This window comes from Stegastes partitus, unplaced genomic scaffold (assembly GCF_000690725.1).
Source record: "Stegastes partitus isolate 25-593 unplaced genomic scaffold, Stegastes_partitus-1.0.2 Scaffold1742, whole genome shotgun sequence".
Lineage (NCBI taxonomy): Eukaryota > Metazoa > Chordata > Actinopteri > Pomacentridae > Stegastes > Stegastes partitus.
The window spans coordinates 40,226-64,621 of NW_007579473.1; the positions used below are offsets into that span (position 1 = coordinate 40,226).

At 41.0% G+C, this 24,396-nt stretch overlaps 1 protein-coding gene across 1 annotated transcript; it reads right to left on the reverse strand.

Annotated features, from left to right (window-relative positions):
- Positions 1-2,600: 2,600 nt before the first annotated feature.
- Positions 2,601-24,023, reverse strand: LOC103372356 (proto-oncogene tyrosine-protein kinase Src-like). Its single transcript, XM_008301972.1, has 12 exons — positions 23,638-24,023; positions 15,423-15,704; positions 14,160-14,259; positions 11,561-11,659; positions 11,174-11,277; positions 8,699-8,848; positions 8,417-8,572; positions 7,555-7,734; positions 6,768-6,844; positions 6,481-6,634; positions 6,235-6,366; positions 2,601-5,734 (listed from the first exon to the last, which is right to left on the reverse strand). Exons 2-12 carry the CDS (start codon positions 15,694-15,696, stop codon positions 5,526-5,528), a joined length of 1,635 nt encoding a protein of 544 aa, XP_008300194.1. The 5' UTR covers positions 15,697-15,704; positions 23,638-24,023; the 3' UTR covers positions 2,601-5,525.
- Between the last annotated feature and the right edge of the window lie 373 nt (positions 24,024-24,396).

Sequence of the window (24,396 nt, forward strand, 5' to 3'; positions counted from 1 at the left end):
TCTTCTATCAAAATGCAGTGAGAGTGTTTACTGGTACAAACCTAATCTTTTTATTCTTCTTCTCTGACTAGCAGAAGACTGACAGTGCAAACACTTGAAATAACAAACAGAAACTGCAGAGGATCATCCAGCAGCAAGCAGCTCTGATATCTTCATCCACGCTGACAAGTACGTACACAGATCGAGGATAATTTAGAAAAGAAAGGCAACCTGGACCATTAGCGGAGAAAAAACAAAACACGACTATTATCCGCCTCCTCTCTGGGGTTGCCATGCTCCTGTCACTGGAATGAGATAAAAACAAACAGTAACTGTAGCCCCGTGTGCGTGTGTGTGTGTGTGTGTGTGTGTGTGTGTGTGTGTGTGTGTGTGTGTGCAGACATGCTATATTTTTGTGTGTATCTGCAGAGCTCTCTCGTCTGGTATCAATGGCAGTCACTTAGAGAGTGTGAGTCAGTGTGTTTACTGTTTTCACAGATGGAGCTCTGACACTGTCTGGATAACTGAGATAAATGACTCGCACTGCGGCTCAGCAGATGGGAAAAACAACAGCCAGTCACACACATTAACCACACATACGCACATATACTGTATGTGCTTGTGCATGCCTGTGCAGTCATGGATACCCACGTGCACGTACATAAAAGCAAGCAACACGATAGATGAATGAAAATGATCTTTTTAGGCAATAATTAATTCTTTGCGCAGACGCTGTAACAACATTCTCCCTTCTAAAACACACTGTGTCTTGTTTGAAATGAAGCACTTTATCAGCTGATACATATTTGCTCCTAATCACAGCAAAACAGAAAACCACAGGAAAGAAGTAGCTTCTCATTAGTGCGGGAACGTCAGCTGCCGATTGGCTCAACATGGCCACTGATTCAAGCCAATATAGGCAGAACTCATCTGTGATCAATTACCAGCTGCAGTTAGTTTCGGGGGGGGGTTTGACGTAAAGCAAAAGACAGAGACAGAGTGAACACCGGGGCCAAAGAGGTCTTCCCATATGTAATGAATTTTAAATTACAGTACAGTGCCAAAAGTCAGATTTTCTAAAGAATGGATCGCTAGCTGCAATCCATCAAGTCATCTATAAATGGCGAGCAAAGGTTAATGTTGTTTAGTGGAGGTTACCGCACAGCAGGTGGGTTACAATCTGCTGCTCGGCGTGGCCTGCTGCTCTTCGACCACCGAGTGTCCTTGATATGCCTGACAAATGCTGCCACCATGTGGGCAAAAACACCTTAGCTGCTGAGTGAAGCTGGGACGCACAACTCAGCCTAAGTGACTAACTGTCCTGTAAACAGATTCAACATAAAGGCAGCCCAAAAGCCCTAATTTCAAGAATGTAACGAAGATGTGACTGTTCACTGTTGTCCAACAGAATGAATGATAAGTTCTTTCAGAGAACAGGCAAGTTGGAAGTATTAAAGACACCAGCTGCAGTTCAGTCAGTTCAGCTCAGAGTAGCTCATGAAAAATCTGGTATTGTTGCTGCTTCATAGGAGGCTTGTTGATGTGAATAACAGGCTGGGTAACAATGAATGACATTAATATTGTAATTTTGACAATTTATTCTGATATTGCTGAATAAATAGGCAAATAGCATTAAAAAGGATGAAAATGATGACAAACAAACCCTTTTTGCAGGTGCTTGAGCAAGCAAAAGAAATCAAGGCCAAAAACTAGTTTCATTTCCCTTTCACGGTACAGTAGTTTTTTTATTCACATTCATAGTGAATACAAAGTTTAATAATAAATAATTTGTTGATTTGACCTTTTTTCTGCTGCATTATGTCCAAAGAAAGAAAGAACAAGATAAACCTTGTGTGCAGCAAAACATTTCAATCTGCTTTTGCCTAAAGGTTTGTCATTGGAATTATCAAATTACTTCATTAAATACTACAGCACTGAAAGTCAATGCAGGATAATTTATCACCCAATTTCATCTGATCCGAGAGGAACATTTAACAGGAATATTTTTAAAATAGCAAATAAAGAAAACAAAGTGTTTCTTTCAGGAGACACTTCATGCCTAAATGTGTCACAAATTCTACCAACTTGAACTGATGCTCTTCACATCCTCACTGACAACCGTCATTTTAACTCCTTTCACTGCTCACGCTTCAACTGACACTTCAGACACTTGCAACAGATGCATTCATACCATGAAAAAAGCCTTTCATCTATTCCAACACTTAGAAAATTTCCACTGTTCATACAGTTTCCTCCAAGTGCTTTCATCGATTACACTTCAGTTAATACACCTGAAGTGACACTTTCTTTGACGACTTCAGTCACAACCTATGCTTTGACTGACATTCATCTACTTACTGTGCTTAAACTTCAACTGCAAAGATTCTTTCTATAATAACTAGTTAAACTGCACTTCATTCATGAAACCATCTTCTTTGGTCACCTGAAAGTCCCAAACATTCTGACAACTTGAACTGATGACTGTCACATGACGATCTCACTTCCCTTCACATTTGGCTTGCGGTGCAATTCGTCATTTTGTTAGGAAGTTACTGACTCACACACCATAGGCATGACATTTGCAAGTCCTAAGACAGCACACACACCAGCACACACCCTTATCAAAACACATTTGAAATATAATTTATTGCACATTTAAAGATCAACATAAAGTGGCACAATACTTATTTCAATCCTGTTACATTTCAACGAAAACAAAAAAATAAAATAAAATAAAATAAAACAAAAGAAGTCCTTACAAAATGCTCACACCTTCCGTTTATGATCATTGTTTTTGACTTTTGAACAAAATGGCCTTTAAGTTGCAGGAATCCCAGACTGAAACTGCATAGATTTATTTAAAAAATGAACATTAATAGTTTTTTTTAAAAAAGAAAAAAAAGAAAGAAAGGCTGAGACACTTCTTTAATATGGCACAAAAAAATCCAATCAGACCTTGGCGTTACTCATACTTGTCATGAGCCCACTGACTTACACTTTGTCCCAGTGATTTAGAGGCGGTTCAGTGACTCAAAACAAACAAGGTAGTTCCCATCCTAAAAGAGGAAAGCACTGATAATTATATGTTCTCGGAAAGATCCCTATATATGTTTATATAAACATGCCAAGCCCGATTCTGAATTGTCTTTTGCAGGTGTCAAACAAAACAGAATTTCTTCTTTAAAGTCCAAAATTAATAAAAGGAAACATTACTAAAGCCCCGTTAAGAATAGCATCTTATTATTGATTAGAGATTTTGGGAGCAGGCGTGTGTCACTGTAAAAACCTCAACGTGGAGGTGCAATGAAAGAAAAACTATACAAAAACAAATTACATGATAGTCACAGTCATTTGTTTAAGTTACTATTTACATCTTTGACCTCATTTTTCATGTCATACCATCACATCACAACCCAAACCCCTTTTGCGGTTTCAGAATTGTCCGTATTATTGAGTAAAATAGCCATCGTCATTAATCGTCACAGGATAATAATTTCAATGATGTTAGCTTGTCTTATTGCTGCATGGCTCGTGTTGTTGACAACTGATTCCATACCATTTGTTGGCAACTATCTAAAAGTTTCTATCTGCTGCTGTTGTATAGACTACATCATAAACCAAACCACTGTGAAATGTGTGACACCCAACATAAATACCTGCCATTTAAAAGTGGCGTACATGGTACAAAAGCCAACCCTAAAGAGCTACAGTATGTACAGTATGACAGTGAAAACTGGCAGCAGTGGGTAAGATAGATTTAATAAAAAATAGTTTGATGGCACTGATGTTCAGAAGTCTGTATATGATCCCTCACCTGAACCTCGAGTAAAAGTAAACATACACATGTTGATGTACAGTACAGCATAAATACAAACCCAGCCAAGAACGGCACAAAAGCATGCTAACTGGCTTCAAAATCAATTCTAATAGTAAAGTCATAAACACAGTTTTATTAGGGTTACCTGATCAGAGTTTTACAGTTTCATTAGGGCTGCCTGGTTGCATACTTTATATGGGCAACAGCTGAGAAGTGAATCAAACCTTCTGTCTACTTCAGCAAACCGGTTTGTCTGTCTTTTTATCTCACTAGCATGACGTTTACTGGGAGGGGGTTAAGCAAACAGTTGCATGTTGAATAACTAAAAGCCTCTTGATAATAAAACAGTATATACATGAACAGCAGTAAGGAAATGTGATTCGTTTGGCACCACAACACAGGAGGCTTTTACACTCAAGGTTTTCCCATATTGAATTGGATATTTACCAGTAATGCAATTGGTTTGGCAGCGATGTCAGCCTCTTAGTGGGTCACTTGAATGTTTGATGAAAGTTACCCCATTTATGCATCTGAGATATCTGAGCTGATATTCATTAAAACTGCCCTTTCGTGCCACAACAACAGTGTGAATTATTATCAGTGGAACCTTCTGGATAAATAAAGGTCAATCAAAACAACAAGCATTCAGACGCTACCTGCATCAAAATCAATTTTTAATCGAGGTTGGATCCAGCAGGATGTTCAATGTATGGCAAGAAATACAGCTAGAAAAGGGAAGGATGGTTAAACGAGAGAGAAAGGCCTCAAATGTTAATTTAAACGATCTAATTTTCAGCGTTACAGAACCTGCCTGTTGAGTGTGTTTACCCTGGCCCTACCATGACAGCGATTTTAACAACCTTGCCTATTGAAAATCACAGAAAAAAAAAATAAAAATAAAGTGAAATTAGAAAGTTTTTTTGTCTGCCACTGAACAAAACCTTAAACACAGGACACGTATTGTCCAAGTAAACATAAAGATAAAGATGCAAAGTAGAGTTCCAGAGCTGAGTTATTTGGAGACACTTTGAAGAAGCAGCACTTGAGAAAAACTGGAGAAAGATATTGAAAGTCAGACAGAAATAGAGGAAGAGAGGCAGAAGGGAGATAAAAGACGTTAAGAGAGACAGACTTTCCTTTGGCACCTGAGCCACAGTGGCAGTGCTCTTCTGTGGGCGGAAAAGGTACCAGACGAGGGCAAAGAGACACGACAGAAGAGGGAAAGAGGGAGGTTTCACTAAACAGCTCATGCCCGATTGAAATATCCTCCCTTGACCTTCTCTCTTCGACAGGAGGTTGTTTTTTTTCTTTTCCCTCTCGCTCCGTCTGTAGATCCTGATTTGGTTCCTCCCACATCAGTGCACCTCTCAAAAACATTTACCCGCAAGTTTAGTCACTCGATTCGATCCGAACCACAGTCTGTCCAGCAAGAAGTTGTCCATTTACAGCTCCGAACCTCTTTTCTGCAGAAGAGCTTGAGTAAACAGTGAGTGCTTGCAGAAAGGAGGTTCTCAAGGTTCTTCTGTAGCGGTTCCCTTATGGCACTCGAGGGGGACTTCTGCGGGTTGCTATCTCGGGTTTTGCTTCCACAGAAGATTCTCAAGTTCCTCACAGATGAGTTTCACAGGCTCAGATCCTCCCACAGGCGCTCCCTCTGAGGTCGGTTAGTGCAGATCGTTCTGTGCTGAGGCCACTCCCACCACCCCCCGTTTCAGTTCAGCGTGTGGTTCTATAGGTTCTCCCCAGGCTGATACTGGGGTTCTGTGGAGGTGAAGTAGTCCTCTAGGAAGCCCTGCAGGTACTCGAATGTAGGCCTCTCTTCTGGATCCTTCCTCCAGCAGGAAAGCATGAGCTCGTGCAAGGAGCTGGGGCACTCGGCCGGGCAAGGCATCCTGTAGCCACGCTCCACCTGGTCGAGCACCTCGCGGTTAACCATACCTGCCGAGAGAAACCAGAACTTAGACTGAAGGGAGGACAGACCTTCTTCCTTTTTATACAGTAAATCTGTCAGATTCAGTTAGATGTACTTCTTGTAGATGCTTTGCAAATTAACTGATGTTTTATCATTCGGCAGTTTCAGCATTTTTATCCCTGAAGCCAATCATTACCGTCACATCCAATAAGCTGCTGATTATTTTTGTTTTGGTCCATAAATAGGTGAAATGACCATCACAAATATTGCAGTGCACAATATGATGTCCTAAGATAGCTCGTTTTGTCTAACCAATGGTGCAAAATCCAAAGATGATCATGTATAAAAGGAAAAGCAGCAAACCCTCACGTGTGACGAGCTGGATCAAGATCATTTTTGACATTGTCTCTCAAGAAACTCATTTTCTGTTAATTGATGAATCTTTTCATCTTTAGGTATTCTGTCATCAAACATCATTCCAACATGACAGATTATGGGATTTTCTGATGTCGAGTGGAGCTTTTACCTGGATAGGGAACTCTGCCTTTAGTTGCCAGCTCTGTGAGCAGCACACCAAAGGACCAGACGTCTGACTTGATGGTGAAACGACCGTACAGAGCTGCCTCCGGTGCTGTCCATTTGATTGGGAATTTAGCTCCTAAGAAGTGGTGAAAAAGTAAAACTTAAATGCAATTTCTGTAACCAAGCCTATACTTGGATCATTTGAGAGTTGTAAAGCCAATATCAAATCCGTGAAGTCCGCATGACTTACCCTGTCTTGCAGTGTACTCGTTGTCTTCAATAAGTCTTGCCAAACCAAAGTCAGCCACCTTACACACCAGGCTGTCTCCTACCAGGATGTTGGCAGCACGCAAGTCTCTGTGGACGTAGTTCATCCTCTCCACGTAGGCCATGCCTGCTGCAATCTGGAAGGAGAGAGGACAGGGATTTCACAGTTTTTCATTTATTAGAACTTTTAGTGCGTGAATTTTGCAAGGTCGTGCAGTGTGTCATGGAGCACAATAAACCTCAATGACACTAAATCTTGTGTCGTCGTACCTGAGCAGCCATGTCTACCAGCTGAGGAAGACGAAGCATCTTTCCTGCTTCCCCTTTAAGGAAGTCCAGTAAGCTGCCTGCAAATGCAAGAGCAACAGTACTGTGTTTGAAAAAATACAACAGCAGATAATCTGTTGAATAAAATATAATCATTACACACATAATTTTCAGTAAGCAAGACTGTAAATTCATCTGTCTGTTAGTGCTCATCTGTTTTTAGTAATGTCTAGATTGTAGCTCTAATATAACACTTACAGTGATATTTAATAACTACTTTGAAAGTAAAGATATACTGGGAAAAAAACGTATTTACGAAACAAATGAATGTAAAGTCCTTCAATTTTAAATGTGTAAACATAAGAAACTGTACAAGATCATGAAAATATTTTTTAAAAATAGATTTTTCAATGCAAGCAGTTAACTAAAATTTTCACTTCACTTTACTTCTTGAGTAAACTCTTAATAATGTGCCATAACTACATATCTCTGCAATAACACACTTCATTATTTATACAGTGTATACTTACATTTTATTTATAATGTACATTCTACATTTTCTGCTTGTATTTTTTCTGCTTGTGTTTGTTTTTTATATTTTTTTAGTCTAACTTTTTTTTTAACGCATTTATATTTTTAGGACATATTTTTCGACTTATGTCTATCTATATATTTTTTATATGTATTTCTGATTCTAATTCTGATTTAATTTTAGCTCTTCTTATCAAGAATAAATAAACGAGAAAAAAAATAACCAAAGCATGAAGGGTGAATAACCAGCCCTAGTTACCTTGGCTCATATACTCTGTCACAATGTAGATGGGTTCTTCAGACACTACGGCGTACAGCTGCACCAGCTTCTCGTGCCTCAGCTTCTTCATGACCTGCGCTTCTTGAAGAAAGGCCTCTGGAGACATGGTGCCAGGCTTTAGGGTCTTAATGGCTACCCGTGTTGTACCGTTCCACGTACCTATCAGAGAAGAAAGAAAATAACCTCATTGCATGTAAGCTCTGCATCCTCTTCTCTAAATCAGACACATAAATCTATAATGAAGAATTTATCAGAAATAGGAGTTAAGTGTTGCATATACAAGGGCATTTCAAAAAGTTCTCAGCCTCACATGAAAACAAGAGGAATAACTCCTATTTTGGTGCGTAATTGTACACTATAAAGCCTTATATCACTGTCCACAAAAACTGACATTTTTGAAGCAATTAAAGAAAAAGGGACAAGAAAGCTTTGAGCTGGCAGCTGTTGCTCCAGGACAATGTGTTCATCCACATAGCACAGGCAACAGAAGCAGCCAAATGTAGCTTTGAACTTTTGCCCCATGAACCTCACTAACTAGACCTTCTGACTTGTGTTTCCTAAACTGGAATCCCACTTGTGTGGTCACCACTTTCAGAGTGATGATGAAATCCTCCATGCTGTTGAGGAGTATCTGGAGGCTCAAGATCTTCTTTTACGAAGGGATAGCAAAACTCGAATAACAGTTGTCCAAGTGCATTTAAGTAAAAGGACGCTAAGTTGAAAAAAGAGGCAAGAACAATCTTTCTCCTGTAGTGTTTTCTGGTGAGGGCAAGACCTTTCTGGGATACCCTCATGCAAAGTATAACCCATCTATCTGCCAGTGTGTGTGAAGGATTCTTACCCATCCAGACTTCTCCAAAGCAGCCCTGTCCCAGCTTAAGGTCAAGGCGGAGTGACTCTCGGGGAATCTCCCAGGCGTCCCTGGCCAGTCCCTGGGTCTGAGGTTTGGCCACGGGACAGACGTCTGTTAGAGCGTGGCACAGCCCATCAGAGTGCTCTGAAAGAAGGACGGCAAGAGAAAGTGAAAAGGGCAGGTTGAGGGCAGTGATGTTACAAAGGTTAACTATCAGTGCTGTTGACATTTCCTAACTGTCAAGGAGCAGATGTGTGTGTGACTACTCACTGCGGTAGTGGAAGACTAGCTGCTGTAGGCTGGTGAACTGGGTGCGCGAGGTTATGTAGAAACCTCCGCTATCCAGCTTCCTGATCTTGTAATGTTTAACATTCAGGCCTTTGGTGTTATCATAATCCAGCACTGACAGGCAATATGCCCCTGTGAAACAAGACGAAACAAGAGACAGAGACAGGTTAGATCAATAAAACCAGGTGGCGCTGGGCCTGTGTGACAGCTGCTCTTTGGAGTTTCCTAGCAGCTGTGCCCATTGGTCCATTTAGAAGGCACGTATATCCAAGCAGCATGCCTTTACGTCTTTGTTCAAGGCCAGCTACTGTTTAAAGGTTTAAATTTTACAGCGCATCATCAATTTGTTGTATGCAGCAGCTTTCCAGAAATTAAACTTAATGATGTCTAATAAAGACCTGTTAAGAGAAAATGACAAAAATAAAACAAAATATAATTAGGTCAAAAATAACAACAAAAATAAAGAATCTAAGTGACAGGAGGCAAACTTGTGAAACTATGTGGATCAAAGACTGAACCAACATAGCATACCTAAGCTCTATAGGGAGGCTGTTCGACAGTGAGAGAAAATGAAAAATCAATCGTCTTTGATCTGGAGTTTTGCTGACTGATGTTCACTCGTCTTCCCTCATCAAAAAGAAAATCTAGTGCACGAAAGACACACCTCCCAAAGTATATCAACCAGACGTACGTTATGTCAACATTATTATTGCAGTTGTACTGCAGAAGTTGAACCCTTGACCTTTCTTTGCAGGTTCAGGATCAAAAATGTGCAAGTTTATTTCTTTTCTAAACTTGTGAGGGTTACAGTGCCTTTACACTGACACAACAGCAACATTTTAGCCACTTCATGGTATTTTTCTTGCAATGTATGTAAAATGGGATGCACAAACATCTTGCACAAAAAGCTTACACGATGGACTCTGTACCACTCCTGTTTAAGGATTTCAAGTGGGTCATAACTTCTGTGTTTATAATCTGAGCCCTACAAATTATCAGATTCATCTCGCAGAGTCCACCATGATTTGAAACGTTCTACGATATGTAAGCAGCGTGCTTCTGCTCGTCTCTGTCACACTGTGAACCTCACATTAGACATCTGACACAACGCTCCCAGAGGCCAGCAGCTCCTGCCAGAGCTCCTCCTACTCTCCCCGATCCTCCCCCTTTCCAACTAGTCTCCCCCTTATACAGTTCTTCCCTCTCCTCATGCCTCTCCTCCCCTCTTCTCAGAGTGTGTATGTTGGGAGAACAGAGACTTATAGCCAGGGGGAAATCGAGCACCCGCCTAGGTTGACCTAGTTCTGGCAGAGTGATTCACCCCTATCCATTCACAAGCCCAACCCACTCCACTCTTTTCCTTTTTCCCCACACTTCCTCCAAAACAACCCCCAAAAGAGTCTACCTACGTCACAGGGACTAGATCAGAGTGCAGACTTTCAGAGAAAGATGCAAAACTCTGCCACAAGCTCAGAGAACAAAGACACAGCGCCACAGGCTTGTGTGAAAGTTAACAAATGACTTAATTACAAGGTTCTGCCTCTTTCAAATTGAGTCCCTAAAGATCTACTTATTTCAAAGTAAATCATATCTGCTGCACGGCGTGAGCTCCAGGGACGTAGAAACAGTGTCATCACTTCCTTTTTTCACACATTTTTAATGGGTGCAAAATAAAAAGCCCAGTTTTTCATTCTAATAAAACATGTTTTGTAGAGAGAATTTCTTGGATGTTCTGTGCATTTCCTACCAGCACTGTTCACTGCTAAGAAGCACAACTGAAGGGTTGTAACTCAGTAACAATCTCTAGTCCTTTTAACTCTTGATTATGGCTGCAAATTGTCATTGTTTTCATTACCAACGCATAGCATTTTTCCCGCACAACTAATTGCTTAGTCTACTAGATTTATTTTGTCTCAGAATTAGCAAAATAGTTGCTAATTAAATATCTAAAGACGAGACTATTTGTTGCAACTCAAAACTTCATTGTCAGCTTGTACTTATAATACATAATTTCATGGTGTATTTTAAGTTTTTCATACGAATTGTTCGATAAACAGCATTTGGGGATCTAAAATGGATAATACTTGATACAATAATCATTTTATGATAAAGTTAAACCAATCTACAGTATACCTACATCTAAAATAAATCATTATGTACACATTAATTAGGTTGCAACTTCAGCAGGACTACATGTGGAACACCAGCTTTGGTGAAAAATACCTGTGAAAAACACCACCAACACTACCAAAATCATGTTGGTTAAATAAAGAAATGGCACCTTGTGTAAGTCAAACAGTGTTACTAATTAGTTTTTTTCCACATTAAATACTCAAAGTGGCTGAGAGCCACACATTTAATGCATCATTATGAACCAGCACAGAGAAAGGCGGAGGAGCTAATTGGTCTTGATAATGACTTTAGCCTCTGGAGTGATGCAAACATCTGCTCCCTCACCTTTAGTGGTCTCGCTCTCCCTCACCAAGAAGGTTCCTCGTCTGTTCTGCAGGTTCAAAAGGAGCCTCTCTGAGTCACGCCGAGTGATCTTCCCAAAATACCACCTGCCAAAGTGGGCCACAGAGAGGAAGATCAGTGAGAAGCTATGACGGAGCGGCTGGAGCAGGCAGGCAAAGCTATGTTTTCTTCTGGAAGTGTGTACGAAATAGTGTGTCAGTGCACTTTCGACTTTACTTGCAAACATGGCCTTGTCACGCAAGCATCATTATAATGCATACAGAACACAACAACATTCAGCCTCAGCACTGGAAACTGCCTTTAAATTTATGTAGGGAAAACAAACAGCAAAGTAAACTGCGAGAGCGAAACAAGGAGAGGATAATGTACTCTTCTGCTTGGATGGAGTCGGATGGAGCCACATAGTTGCTGGGGATATAACCACTCTCTCCGGTCGTCAGGGAGCGAGCGAGCCACCAGTCCCCTTCTCTGTGGAGGAAAGGGAGACAGAAAGAGAGAGCAGGGGAGTCAGCCATAAATAAAAACCTGAACAAGGCAAGCATAGCAATTCTTAGTTTTATTATCTTCAACAAATAGTAGTTTATGGGGGAGGAACACATAAAGAATATGAATGATGTAAATGTACATTTCTCCTATTGTTGACAAATCCCATGAAAAAAAACGAAACTACGCGACTCCTCTTCCTCGTCTTTGTCCGTCACTTTTATATCTTTAACTGTTGCTCTACATCTCAACACACACTATCTACCAAGAAAACTAAAGCACCGTATTACTCAGCATCTCTACACTTAAACAATAGGAATTAAGTTAATCTATACTTCTTTTTACATGAAGGACTACATCATGCATGTCTTTGCATAGCCAGACTATTATGAGTGCTGTGTAGAATGGTCTGACTCTATCTCAATATAATTCTGCTATAGGGAAAGAGAAAAAAAAATGTTTTTTTTTTCTTTAAATCAATCACAATTGTCTTGAGTGGCACTAACAACAGGATGCTGCAATGGTGTTTACTCAAAATAGGAGGAATTGGTTTTGCATGCAGAGAGGTGAGCACTGTCCTCAAAATGGCAAATACAACTGACAAAACCCTTCAGGGCTGTTTATTGTACAATCCAAACCTTCAGCAAAACATCAGCTGCCTTGAAGTTGTTGTTGTTGTAGGTTCCCTTAGTGAAGGGCATTTTGAAAACGGTAACATGTAGATAGCGGAAAGGAGCTGATACCGCCAGTGTACATTTAGTGAGTCAGACTAGCTGCAGATGAATACAGTTTGTAAAGGTAGAGTGTACAATCATGTTGGTTTCGGTGGTTTCATGAAATTTGTTTCCAATAAGAAAAATATAGAACATTACCAGATTCATCCCAGAAATATTGTAGTATCTGTATCTACATGACGTTTCAAACTGTGTCCTCCCATTTTCCTCAAACAACTTCCACATCATTTGACTGAAACCCACAATGTCCTTGACAAAGCAAAACAGAATCCTTTTCAAAAAAAAAAAAAAAACACACCTCATCCCACACCAGAGTTCATAGAATGATGTGAAGTAAAACGCAACATTAGGAGAGGAACTAGACAGACACAGGCAACCTTTTATTCTACTTGTAGTCCCTCACTTTTAGACCTTTGACTGTTGCTCTACATCCTAACACACGCCATCTACCAAGCAATCTAGAAAATTACTCTGTATCTCTAATATTTACTAATTCATCACAGTTACACTCTGAACTTGATCAGACAAATCCGTGCAGCAGCAAAGGGACTGTGAACAAAAGGTTGCATGAGGGATTTTATTTTATTTTATTTTTATTGCATTAAATATTACTGACCTGAAGCTGTACTTTTTCCTAGGAGAAACCATGAGGCATGAGAAAGGAAGAGAGAGGGAGAGATAACAGACACAGCAGACACATCAAAACACAGCAAGGAGACACAGCAAGGCAAGCAGCACAGCACAGACAGATAGCAGAGGAGCTGAATATGCTGTGGGACTACACAGTGGGGCTGATTTAAGCTCTGCTTTCCATTATAGTGTGGGTAATAATATTTTTAATGATTCCCTAATCGATAATTATGGAAGCATCTCTCATTTCATTTGCATAAATGACCAAATTCTCACTATGTGCTATTAGAACTGTAGTCTAACTAATTCTAATGTATAATTTGCTTTGAAAATATAGATAAAAACCTGCCATGCACTGAGTGGTGCTTTGTAATGCAGATTTTGCACTGTTTTGTTGTGCATAAGGCGTGAAATTATGATATTTTTCAGCCCTACAATGTAGTGCCAGACTATAGATAAAGAACAGCAGACCAGATTTATGGCAGAAAGTTATGGAAAGAGCTCATAAAGGAGAAAAAAGACAAAACACCATTGTTCTGATGTCAAACACCTGCACAGGGATCATGCTCCAGATGCTTTACCTTGGAAATGGCAGTTTTTAAATACGCATGTAATTTCTCACATAACAACTTAAACATGCGTTCTGCTCCTTCTAAATCTTAAATGACACCATGACACAGACAAGACTTCAACATGTGCTGATGTCCAACAGAGAAACACACTTTTCCAGGCGTCATCTGTGTGGAGGAAAGGAATGTGAGCGCACATCTCAGTATGCTGGGCTCTCTATAAAGTGTCTTTAAGATTATGATGATGGCGGTTGCCCAAGAGGAACAGAATGCATTAGCTAAGTGCCGTTCTGCTCCGTTTTAGTAAACAGATGGGCAGGATCGCTCAGCAGTTACCAGCTCTGACTCTCACTGTGTGTGTTTGTGTTCATTCACATTTGTGCGCATCCACGCTCACGTGTGCGTCAAGAAATCTGTTCATTTAGATAATTGTGAAGTTGTAGCATTAGAGAGAGAGACAGAGAGAGAGAGCGAGAGAGAGAGAGAGAGAGAGAGAGAGAGAGAGAGAGAGAGAGAGAGAGACTTAAAAGACAGATGACTGTTGATTCTTACGTGTTGTTGACAATCTGCAGCCGGTCGCCTTTCCTAAAGGTCAGATCAGACGCTGTCCGTGACTCATAGTCATACAGAGCCACAAATGTAGTCACACCTCCTGCAAGAAACCACACACGGAAACAGAAATATTCATTTAGGGATGTAAGGTAATGAAACACACCAAAATAAAGATGTTAAAAGATACTTCCTCCTGTATTTCATAATACAGGCCTATCCCTTCCATTTGCTCTGTTTAGCTTCACATGTGAAGTTATTGTGCTCCTGCTCTGAGGCCTGATGAAATGTACTGACATTCAGACAGCCAACCAATTGTCCTTGGAGGGTAAAGCAATCATATTAATGGTTTTCTATTTTCTGGGTAGCTTTGTATCCCTTCTTTTTAATGAACCTACAATCTAAACCAGGGAATTCTCCAGCCAATCATCGATCGGCTCATTAGATGCGCGGCAGGAGGACGCGACAAGCAGAACCGCTCCCGATACACCAGCAGGCCTCTGCTCTCTGGATGGAGCAACATTAACCTAACCATCTGGCCAGTCTAGACAGCTTAAATGTCAAGAAAAATCTGGACAGTTTGGCACGTTGGGCTTCAAAGTCAAAGCGATGGTTTTGAGTCTGGCTGTTTGATGGCGGGAAAAAGAAAAAGCTTTCAAATATTTTTCTGTGTAAATGTGACTCACTGTGAATCTGGTTTAACATATTTGTCTTCTTCTCAGGAATTCTGTGATCTCATACAAAAAGTCTGTAGGCTGACTCAGAGATAAGTCAAAGATCTTATCAGATCCTATTAAACCTGCTTCTCCACTTCATTCACACTTTATTTTACACTAAAAATTCCAAACAAAGCCAACAGCTGGTTAACTCTGCCTAGCACTGAGGCTGGAAACAGGAGAGTGTGTAGGGACTTTTCTCTATCTGAAAGCAATGATATATCTAAATTTCAGTTCATTTACATCAGGGTTTAAGACACTTAAAAGATATTTAGAATTAAATCTGGGACTATTTGCTTATATCTTGCATTGCACTGTAAATAATTTATTTCAATTCTTGTTCTAGTGGTTGATCAGTTAATCTGATCTCTGTCTCATTCAACTTTTTTTAATATTGTATTCTACTCTTTTTAGAATCCTATGTGTGTGTGTTTCTTTACATTGCCCTGTTTTATCTTGATACCTTTGTCATATTTTGTTGAAAGGTGCTCTATACGTAAACTTGCCTCACTTTGTCTTACCTTACTGATCTAATAATGCAATACATTACCTGAAAGAGGTCCTCTCTGAGGTGACGTGACAGTTCCTGTGTGGTCCACCCCTCCGAAGAGAGCCAGCTCAGGAGTATTTGTCGGGGCGTGCTGGTGCTGCCCCTGGTGCACCCGCCTGCCTGTGCCGACGGCAGGGCTCCTGTTGGGTGTTTGGGTCTGCTGGGCAGGGCCCAGGTGGTGGAAGTGCCCGCTGTCTGAGCCTGTGCCTATGGTACCGTCCAGGCTCATAGAGCGCTGGCCTGGCTCCTTGGGCTTGCTCTTGCCCGCCCCCATGTGCAGACCTGGGACGAGAGCCAATGACAGGTAAGAAAATGCAGTACTTTAAGGTCTAAAGTTGCATTGTCACTGCCTCTGTTCATCATGAAATATCAAAAATAGATTTTAAAATGGTTCAAATCAAAACCAGTTTGTTCCAGATGTCTGTTTAGTTTATTTCATGACAAATTTTGTTTTAATACCTTTGCCATCACATAAAACCTGCAGGTCTACTCGCAGCAGTGACGTGGTTCAGATACAGGTATCTGGATGTCAGCCGACTATAAAACTTTTATTTCATTGCAGTTTGACCCACACATATTCTGCCACATGTCAACTCCCAGAATAAAAAAAAAACACACACATCTAAATGGCATTTTTCTGTTTATAAATCTTGATCATTTCAAAGAAACTGTTTAATTTACATACACATTTAGTAGATATGATCACTTCAGGGTGAGAATCAGATTAGAATCCTGTGCAACTACTGTTTTAATCAATCAGAATATAAAGCTGTTGATTAAAAACCTCATTGAGGAACAGGAACTGACATTGTTTCAGTTTCTATTCCATCGCCCTTCTCAAACTGAATTCCTCTTAGCAGTGTACGCTTTGTGAGCGTCACATTCATTTTAGCTCACCTAATCCACCACAGAGTATCCTTGGAGCTGTTCCAGGTTCAGTTAAAACCGTTTAGCATGCGAGCACTCTGGGAACAGGACACATAGAAAAAACAAAACAAACAAAAAAAAAAACCCCACATACATTCAAGGTCACTTCTATCTGATTCAATCTGTTCTGAATCAATAAGCATCTACAAGGAAAACAAGCCTTCAAACAAAGGAGCCCTGGGCTACACTGAAGCCGAGCGCTAACATTTGGTGACATGACCTGGACACAACAGCAGGTTCCGCTTCTCCACTCTGCTCTGATACCGAATACATAGATTATGTCCCGATAAAATGCAACAAGTCAAGAGTGTGCTGTCATCATGAGTGCCGACAATGACAAACATGCTCAGACAGTAAAGTGCACCCACAGAAAGTTGGAGTGCCTTGTTCACACAGCAAGTCCAATTCTTCCCTCCAGGCACTGTGGAGTGACTCACTGTGAGACCAGCTATTTCAGGCCAGCTGAAACAGAGACAGTCACACACACATGAAACAGCCTTGTTCCTTTGTGAATAGAGGCACTCTCAGTTCCAGACAGAGTGTATGCATGTGCGTAGGTGTGTGTGTGTGTTTATGTGCATTAGCAGCTGTTCCTTGGTCTCTGGGAAACGAGGCTCAGTCGCACACTAACACCCGAGCACAGTTGTGTCTCACATCCTTTTTCCAACACATGCATGTACCCTTGCGAGTGTTTCCAACACACTTGTGTGAGTCTGACAGACAGGACAGAGGGTTATTAACAGACAAGGAGGAAGGAACTGCCAGTGGCTGTAAAAAGAACATGTAGGTGGTTGTTGTATTTTGCATGGACAGCTGAGGCTTAGTGGGCGTTTTAAGTGTGATGTGTGTGCATAACATAATTATACAGGTCTGGGAATTCTGAAAGACATGGAAGGATCCCACTGTGGAGATGTGTGGGTGTGTAAGCTGCTGAGTGTGCGTGAGTGCGCACGAGCGATTGCGAGCATGCACGTACAGTCGTGCAAGCTTTGATTCAGCTCCTGCCAGGATGTAATCTAGCGCACTGGGGGGTTAACGTATCCCATGGTGCCACACTGAGTCACATGGAGATAGGCTCACAGGACTGCAGAAAAAGACGGACAGGACTGTGTGAGTTGCGTGAAAAGGAAACTGCTCGATTTGTCCAGCTAGTCCAGATATCGGGAATCGACTACCAGTTCTTTGATGATCAAAACACCCCAAAAATGATAAAACAGCAGCAAAGTGGGCCAAGACCACAGTATCACACTGATCACAGTCCTAGCAGGTTTGACACAATGATGGAGACTCTTATGCAACAGATATATATAGCAGCCAGATAGTCAATATATGCAAACAAAAAGGAAAACCTGGTGTCGAAATCTTTGCATAAACTACTGTATGCCCGTCTTAAAAAAGGTGAACACTTCTTAAAAAAAAAAAAAAAAAATTAGATAGAATTTTCCAAAAGACATTTTTACAAAGGACTGATTCCTTATTCAATGTCACATTCTTTAAGCTTTACAAACACTGACTGCAAAAGAAAGCACACTTTTGTCAAAATCTGAATGTGGACCATAGTCCTGACTTTTTGTCAGCTTGAGCCTCTAAATTACTTCTCTGTGACAGAAATCCTCTGTCAACTCGTGTCACATTTACAAAAAATATACAGTATGAATCAACAACGAAAACGGGAACTAATAAGACAATGATGGTCTGAATGGAAAGAAACACATTGATGTTGCATGAGATGCAAAATAATCTTCAGTAATCGAAATAGAAACTCTACAAATAACATTTCATCCTTGCAGATGTTACACATGTACAGATATAGCAACGTGTGAAACTACTGTGAAACCGGTGTAGATGTGATGTAGCCGACACTCGGTTAGCTGATGTGGTTTTAGATATCTGTGTCCAAATTTATGTCAGTTCTGCTAATTATTAGGTTGAGTTCAATGAAAGTTGAATGTAGTGTGTACTGTGTAGTAGAATTAGAATAAAAAAAAAGAATTAGAATAAAACTTTATTAAAATTTCTAATGATGTATAATGTATGATATATGATTTAGATTTTTTTCTGCTGCCATCGTATTTAATCATCTTATTTCATCATCTTTATTTACTTTGGTCACATCGTGACTGTTGATTCAACAGAACCAATGAATTACATATTTCCCATATCAAATTTGCATCTCACCACTTCCTCCTTATTAATATATAGACAGTGAAGCTTAGTGAATTTGGACACAGCACAGAAAAATCTTCCTCGTGTGCAATGCAGCAAGGCAAGCATTTGGCAGAGGCAAAGTGTAATTTAACCCTGATGCTCCGATTCTGGCTTTGGTCTGGTCCCAAATTGATTTAGAAAACTGACCAATCATTAGGATTAATCTCACGCTGATGAGGAGAGTAATGATCCTTACAATCAGGTGCAGTGTCCAACGCTTAACTCTGGTTCTCTCCAGGACACTGCACACACCGGAATACCCTTGAAAGCCTCCGAGCCTGCATATGTAAACAGCAGAGGCTGCACTGTAACACAGCCTCACGCCTTTTCCTAATATGGTGTCTGAGTGCCCTAATATCAATAAGTGCTAACACATGACTCCATCTAACATTGTGATATAAAATGGTGGAGAGAGAAGGAGTGATAATGATTCAGCAATGCAGACAAACATATATATATATATGTGTGTGTGTGTGTGTGTGCGTATGTACATATATATACACACACACACATATATACACATACATACATACATACATACATACATACATACATACATGCATACATACATACATACATACATACATACATACATACATACATACATACATACATACATACATACATACATATAGGGCAGATAAAAAGAGCAACAGGTAAAGAAAGGATATATTGTAGAGGCTTGCAAAGAAAGAGGAATAGTACAAATTTTAAACAATGATGAGGAATGGGAGATGAGGGGAGGTTTCAGTCCCCGTGAGTCTTTCCATACAACAGGAGTGCAGAGGAATGTGGGAGAACCAGACTGCACCGCACCGCTTCGATTGCCAGCGACTGCAACGAGAACAGGCACCTGAGCAGCGGGAGGGCAGGATGGGAGGAAGGAAGTGAGGAGGGAGATGAAGGAGGAAGATGGTGTGGGGGCCAACAAAGAGGCTCTATTTTCCTGGTTTCCCAGGATGCTAAATCTCTTTCCAACAATAACTCCTGTTGCTTTGCACCTTACATTATATAATCATGACATTATAAATTACTTTTCCTTGTTTATAAATCACAGCACTCGTGTAAATCTTAAGGTGCCTTCTGGATGTGATTATTTCTTCTCTCTGCACTCTTAAAATAATAGTTGCTTTCTGGTATAGAAGGTGCCACGAAGTCATTTAATTTGTGGTTTGAAAATGTCAAAAAAAAAGGGCAACACAAGGCAAAGACTCGCTGACTCCGTGAATAAACCTCTGCCTTTTCGTGTTGTCGGAAGAGAGATTTGGAGGATTAGATATGAATCACAGCAAATACAGGCTTCACTCAAAGGCTCGCTCTCTGAGTGGTATTTACCTCTGATCCACAATGGAGTTCAAGAGCACTTCAATATTGACAGTACATTTATCACTAACCCCTGTCTTTCTCACAGTCCCAGCACTGACTGAGCCTTATAAAGTCCATAAACTATCTCTGTACATGAACTGAAAACTAGGTGTGAGAGGGAGGGAGAGAAATACTGTGGAGAAAGAGGGAGAAAGGAAAAGTGTCGAAATGTTGAGAGGAATGCAGGCTAATAAAGCAGGCAAGTCCTGATGCATTTCTGGTATGTAATCAGACTAATAGATTCAGTACAGTATGTACGTCATTTTTACATGAGATCTGATTTTCACATATTTCAAGCCTGTCTTGAAACAACACCGCATGCCCACTTGTGCAATGAAGCCATCTTTGTTCGTTGTCGAGTCCCTTCTGTCTATACTGACCATAAAGAGTCCTGATGTGACTCCAATGAAAGAGATATAAGAGATGGAAGCAAAGTGATCATTACTCAGTATTCTGATGATTCCCTACCATTTCTAGCATTTGTTGTCCCCAGAGAATGATTCCTCCTGTGTTCCAACTTTTCCTCTATAGGTCCCCTGTGATGTTGACATTTGTATCTTTGGCTGCAGTTTCTCTACAGCTATTGCATGGATTGCCATGTTATTCTTGCAATACAATGCAATAAATTTCAGCAGGATGCTTGTAGCATGAACACCACACTGCTTCTGTTCACCTCGATTTGTAAAAATCCAACTGATAAGCTTTTAAAACTTGTTAATCAGATACTCCAATTGGACTTCCTGGATTGCACTTCATTGTCTCAACAGTATCTTAAAAACACCCACCAACGAAGTCCCCTGCACGGTTTAAATGCATGCAGTCCCTGATGAATACAGCCTGTACACTCACAGTCGTATTTTGTCTCACTGTTCATCCACCACAGCTCAACAAGGAGCCATTGTTTGGGGGAACAATGAAGGAATTTGGTGCTAAAATGACTTTGGAAGACACCCACTCTATCAGACTGCTGAAGTCTTATATTAGCGTCAGGTGAACTTAATGTAACGTTGGATGGAACAATGACTGCAGGCTTTGTCTTTTGTGTCCCATCAGGAATGAATCTCTACACAGCACATCTAGGGCAAAAGCAACCAAAACTTGAAAACATATGAACTTATCGTTTAAATCCTTGAGGATCTACTGTCACTTTTGTGCTTTAGGGCATTGCACTTTTACTTCTGGTCTTGCAATTATCTGCTGAACTATCTTTGCACTCTATTGATGTGCTGTTGTTTTTTTTTTATTTCAGCCAAACATTTTTTTGCAACAAAATGACAGATAATTTAGTTTCAATGTGCTGCGTTTCAGTGCCACTTACATTTGCACAGCTTGCAACTGCACAAAAAAACCCCAAGTAACTCATTGTCACGTTTGGCCTGCCGCATCAAACATTTGTAATCCTCCATCTGAAGCTGAGCACAGTAGGCTGTGCATTTCTGGTCGGGCACATAAGCACATTTGGCCACGACAAACCTCACTGAGTCACAACAGACGGTAACAGTTGCCACTGTACTGCAGAGAGTGAAGGACCTCCAGCCAATGTTTCAGCTGAATGGGAAAATTACAGTTTGCCCTTGGGAGGGGAGGCAAGGGAGCGGGGGGGACGACAATGATAGTTCCTCAAGATCAAAACGAGAGGAAATGTGCACATTAGCGTAACTGTCTCACTCTGATATATGCCACATGATGACATAAAACACTAGAGTTCACATACAGTACATGAATAATACACTGATCATCTATGTCAGCGAGAGAAAAGACAATGCAGTCACATAACTATCAGGTCTCGTTTTAGTCCTGTGAATCCCATCTTCTGTGTTGTCTGTCCCCCAAAATCTTTTTCTTTTTTTTGATTATTGACCCCACAGACTTTGGAAAGTGTGAGCCCGTGTCTGGCTGTCCCATCTCATCTAGCCTCTCCCTCAGACGCAAGCACACACAGGAAAGGCAAGAAGAAGAAGAAGAAGAAGAAGAAGAAGAAGAAGTGGAGGAAGAGAATAAGGGGGACTGTGGTACTCAGCTGATAAAACCCATTTCCGTCCATGTGGTGTCTCTGGCAGCAAATGATGCAGGCTAGGAGGAATGGCTGCTCCAGCATGATTAATTTTACAGGACGTGAAGGCTGTTTCATGTCAGACGTGCCACACTCTTTGCAAATAATTAACTCTACAAATTCATTGGCCTTTTATAAAAGACAGCATTTAATTTCAATTTACAAATGACTTATTTTGGCAATTTAAAATAAAATAAACTCCGGGTTTTGTTTTTTTTGTATCTGCTCTCCTCCCACCATGCATATATTATCTGCACACATTAGCTGCAACAACTAGGCGATCGATCAATAAGTCAACTAAAAAAACAAATAGTAAAACAAACAATTCTGATAAACAAAAATCTCTAGTTTTCTCTTTTTAGCTCGGCTCCTAAAATGAGAATCTTTTCTGTCTTTCTTTGTCTCTTGTGACAGTAAATTAACTGGGTTAATTGGGATTCGGACTGTTGACTGGACAAAAGGAGACATATGTAGATGTAACCTTGGGCTTTGGGAACTAATAATGAGTGTTTTTCTGATTCTCATGACCAAATTATTGACTAAGAAAACACCTAATAGATTAATCAATAACACCCCTAACCTTTAGCTGCAGCCTTAAAGCCAACATCAGTCCTTTACTGCTCCCTGAAAGGGAACATCATGTATTCTGACCCACTTTCTATAGTCTCTCAGCGTTTAAATCATTTCTAAGTGATTTTCAGACTAACTTTAGCAATCACACGAGGCATTGTGACCATGCTTCCTCATGCTAAGCTAACCCCATGTTTGTCAGATCACACTAGCATATTATTGCATCCTCCAAAGGTCGCCCAACACTGAGCTTTCCCATGATTCAAGCATCTCATTCATGGCAAACCTGATCCAACGCCTTATGGAAATTAGCTGGAACTTGTCCAAAGCCCAAAAAACCAACTGTAAATAGATTAGCCACGTAATTAAAATTCTATTTCCACGGGATTAAACACCAGTTGTCAGCAAAGCTGCTTTCAAAGAAACACGGGGTGGGGTAGTTGCTGCCTACAGGAGTAGCAGCTGTCAAAATGATAATGTCTTTGCTATGGGATGGAATGGGGGAAAAAATACAAAATGAAAAACATCCACTGTTTGCCAAACGGATCCACATTAGGCACGTAAACAAGGATTTGTGAATGGGAGCATGGATTAAAAAACAACAAACAAAAAAAACAACCAAAAAAAACAAAACAAAACGGGACAATGCTACCGTGCCTGTCGTAGGCTTCGGCTCACATACGGCGCATATGCGGCCTAATGAATCAAAACAGGTGCTGTTACAGCTCCATTTTGAATTTCGATGGATTGTTGGCTTTATTTATCTGCGCGCAGTCGATTTGCCGGTGCATTTGTGGTCGTGACAGAGTCAGAAATGTGACATTTGCACACACGGCTTTGCATTTTGCGGGGTGTAAGTGAATCGTCAACAGCCGAGCACTGGCACAGACTGAGTGGCACTGGCCAAATGTGCGAGCAGGAGCAGACACTGACTGAATGGCCTGTGCAACAATGAAACACAAGTCAGTGGACATACGCTGTGTGTAAAATATCCGAATGAAGAAAAAATGCGCAGCGACAAACCAACAGCCCCTGCTCGTAAAGCGAAATAAATCCTCGCAATAAAACGCCACTTAGCTCTAATTAACTCACCTTTTACGCGTCTTGAGATTCAGCCCAAAAATCAGAGACGCGCAGCGAGGAACCGTGTTAGATCCGTGCGGCTGTCCTCATTAGAAAAATAATGGAAGCGGATGGCCAGTTGCTGTGGAAACCTCGGGCCAGCCACGAATCCCATTTAGCGATTTTCGGCAGAATCGCAGGAGGAGGAGGAGGAGGAGGTCATGACGGGGACTTGCCTTGTGGAGCAGAGGGCACAGCTGCCGGGCGGCTGCGGTGGGCCGGACCAAACACCAAAACTGTTCAGCTGGGGAGAGCTGACGGCGCGGTGAATTCATGCGACGGAGCGGGAGTGGTACGGTGTGGAGGAGAAGACATGCCTCGTAGGGGGAAGAGCACGAGATAGTGCATCACTGACGAAACACGAGAGCGCAAATATGATGAGGCTGGATTTTTACGCACTTTACGCAGCAACGGCGGCGTCGGCAGGATTCACGTCGCCGTTGCGTAATGGTCAAATTCGCTGAGGCGTTGGCAGGCACGACAACACCTCAGGTTAGCTGTTCTAAAAATCTTTAGTAGTCACGACTTAGATGCTTTATTGTAGTAAAAGCAGCGCGACACGACACACACGTTCAGTACGTTGAAATGTGTCCCTGCTCCGGTTAGCTTCACTGCTCGCTCCGGCTAGCCACACTGGTTGCTAAGCGACACACTTGACTTATATTACGAGCGGAAAGTTCCTTGCGGCAACTTTCATCTGGCACATTAATATTAAAACGTGGCCGTTTC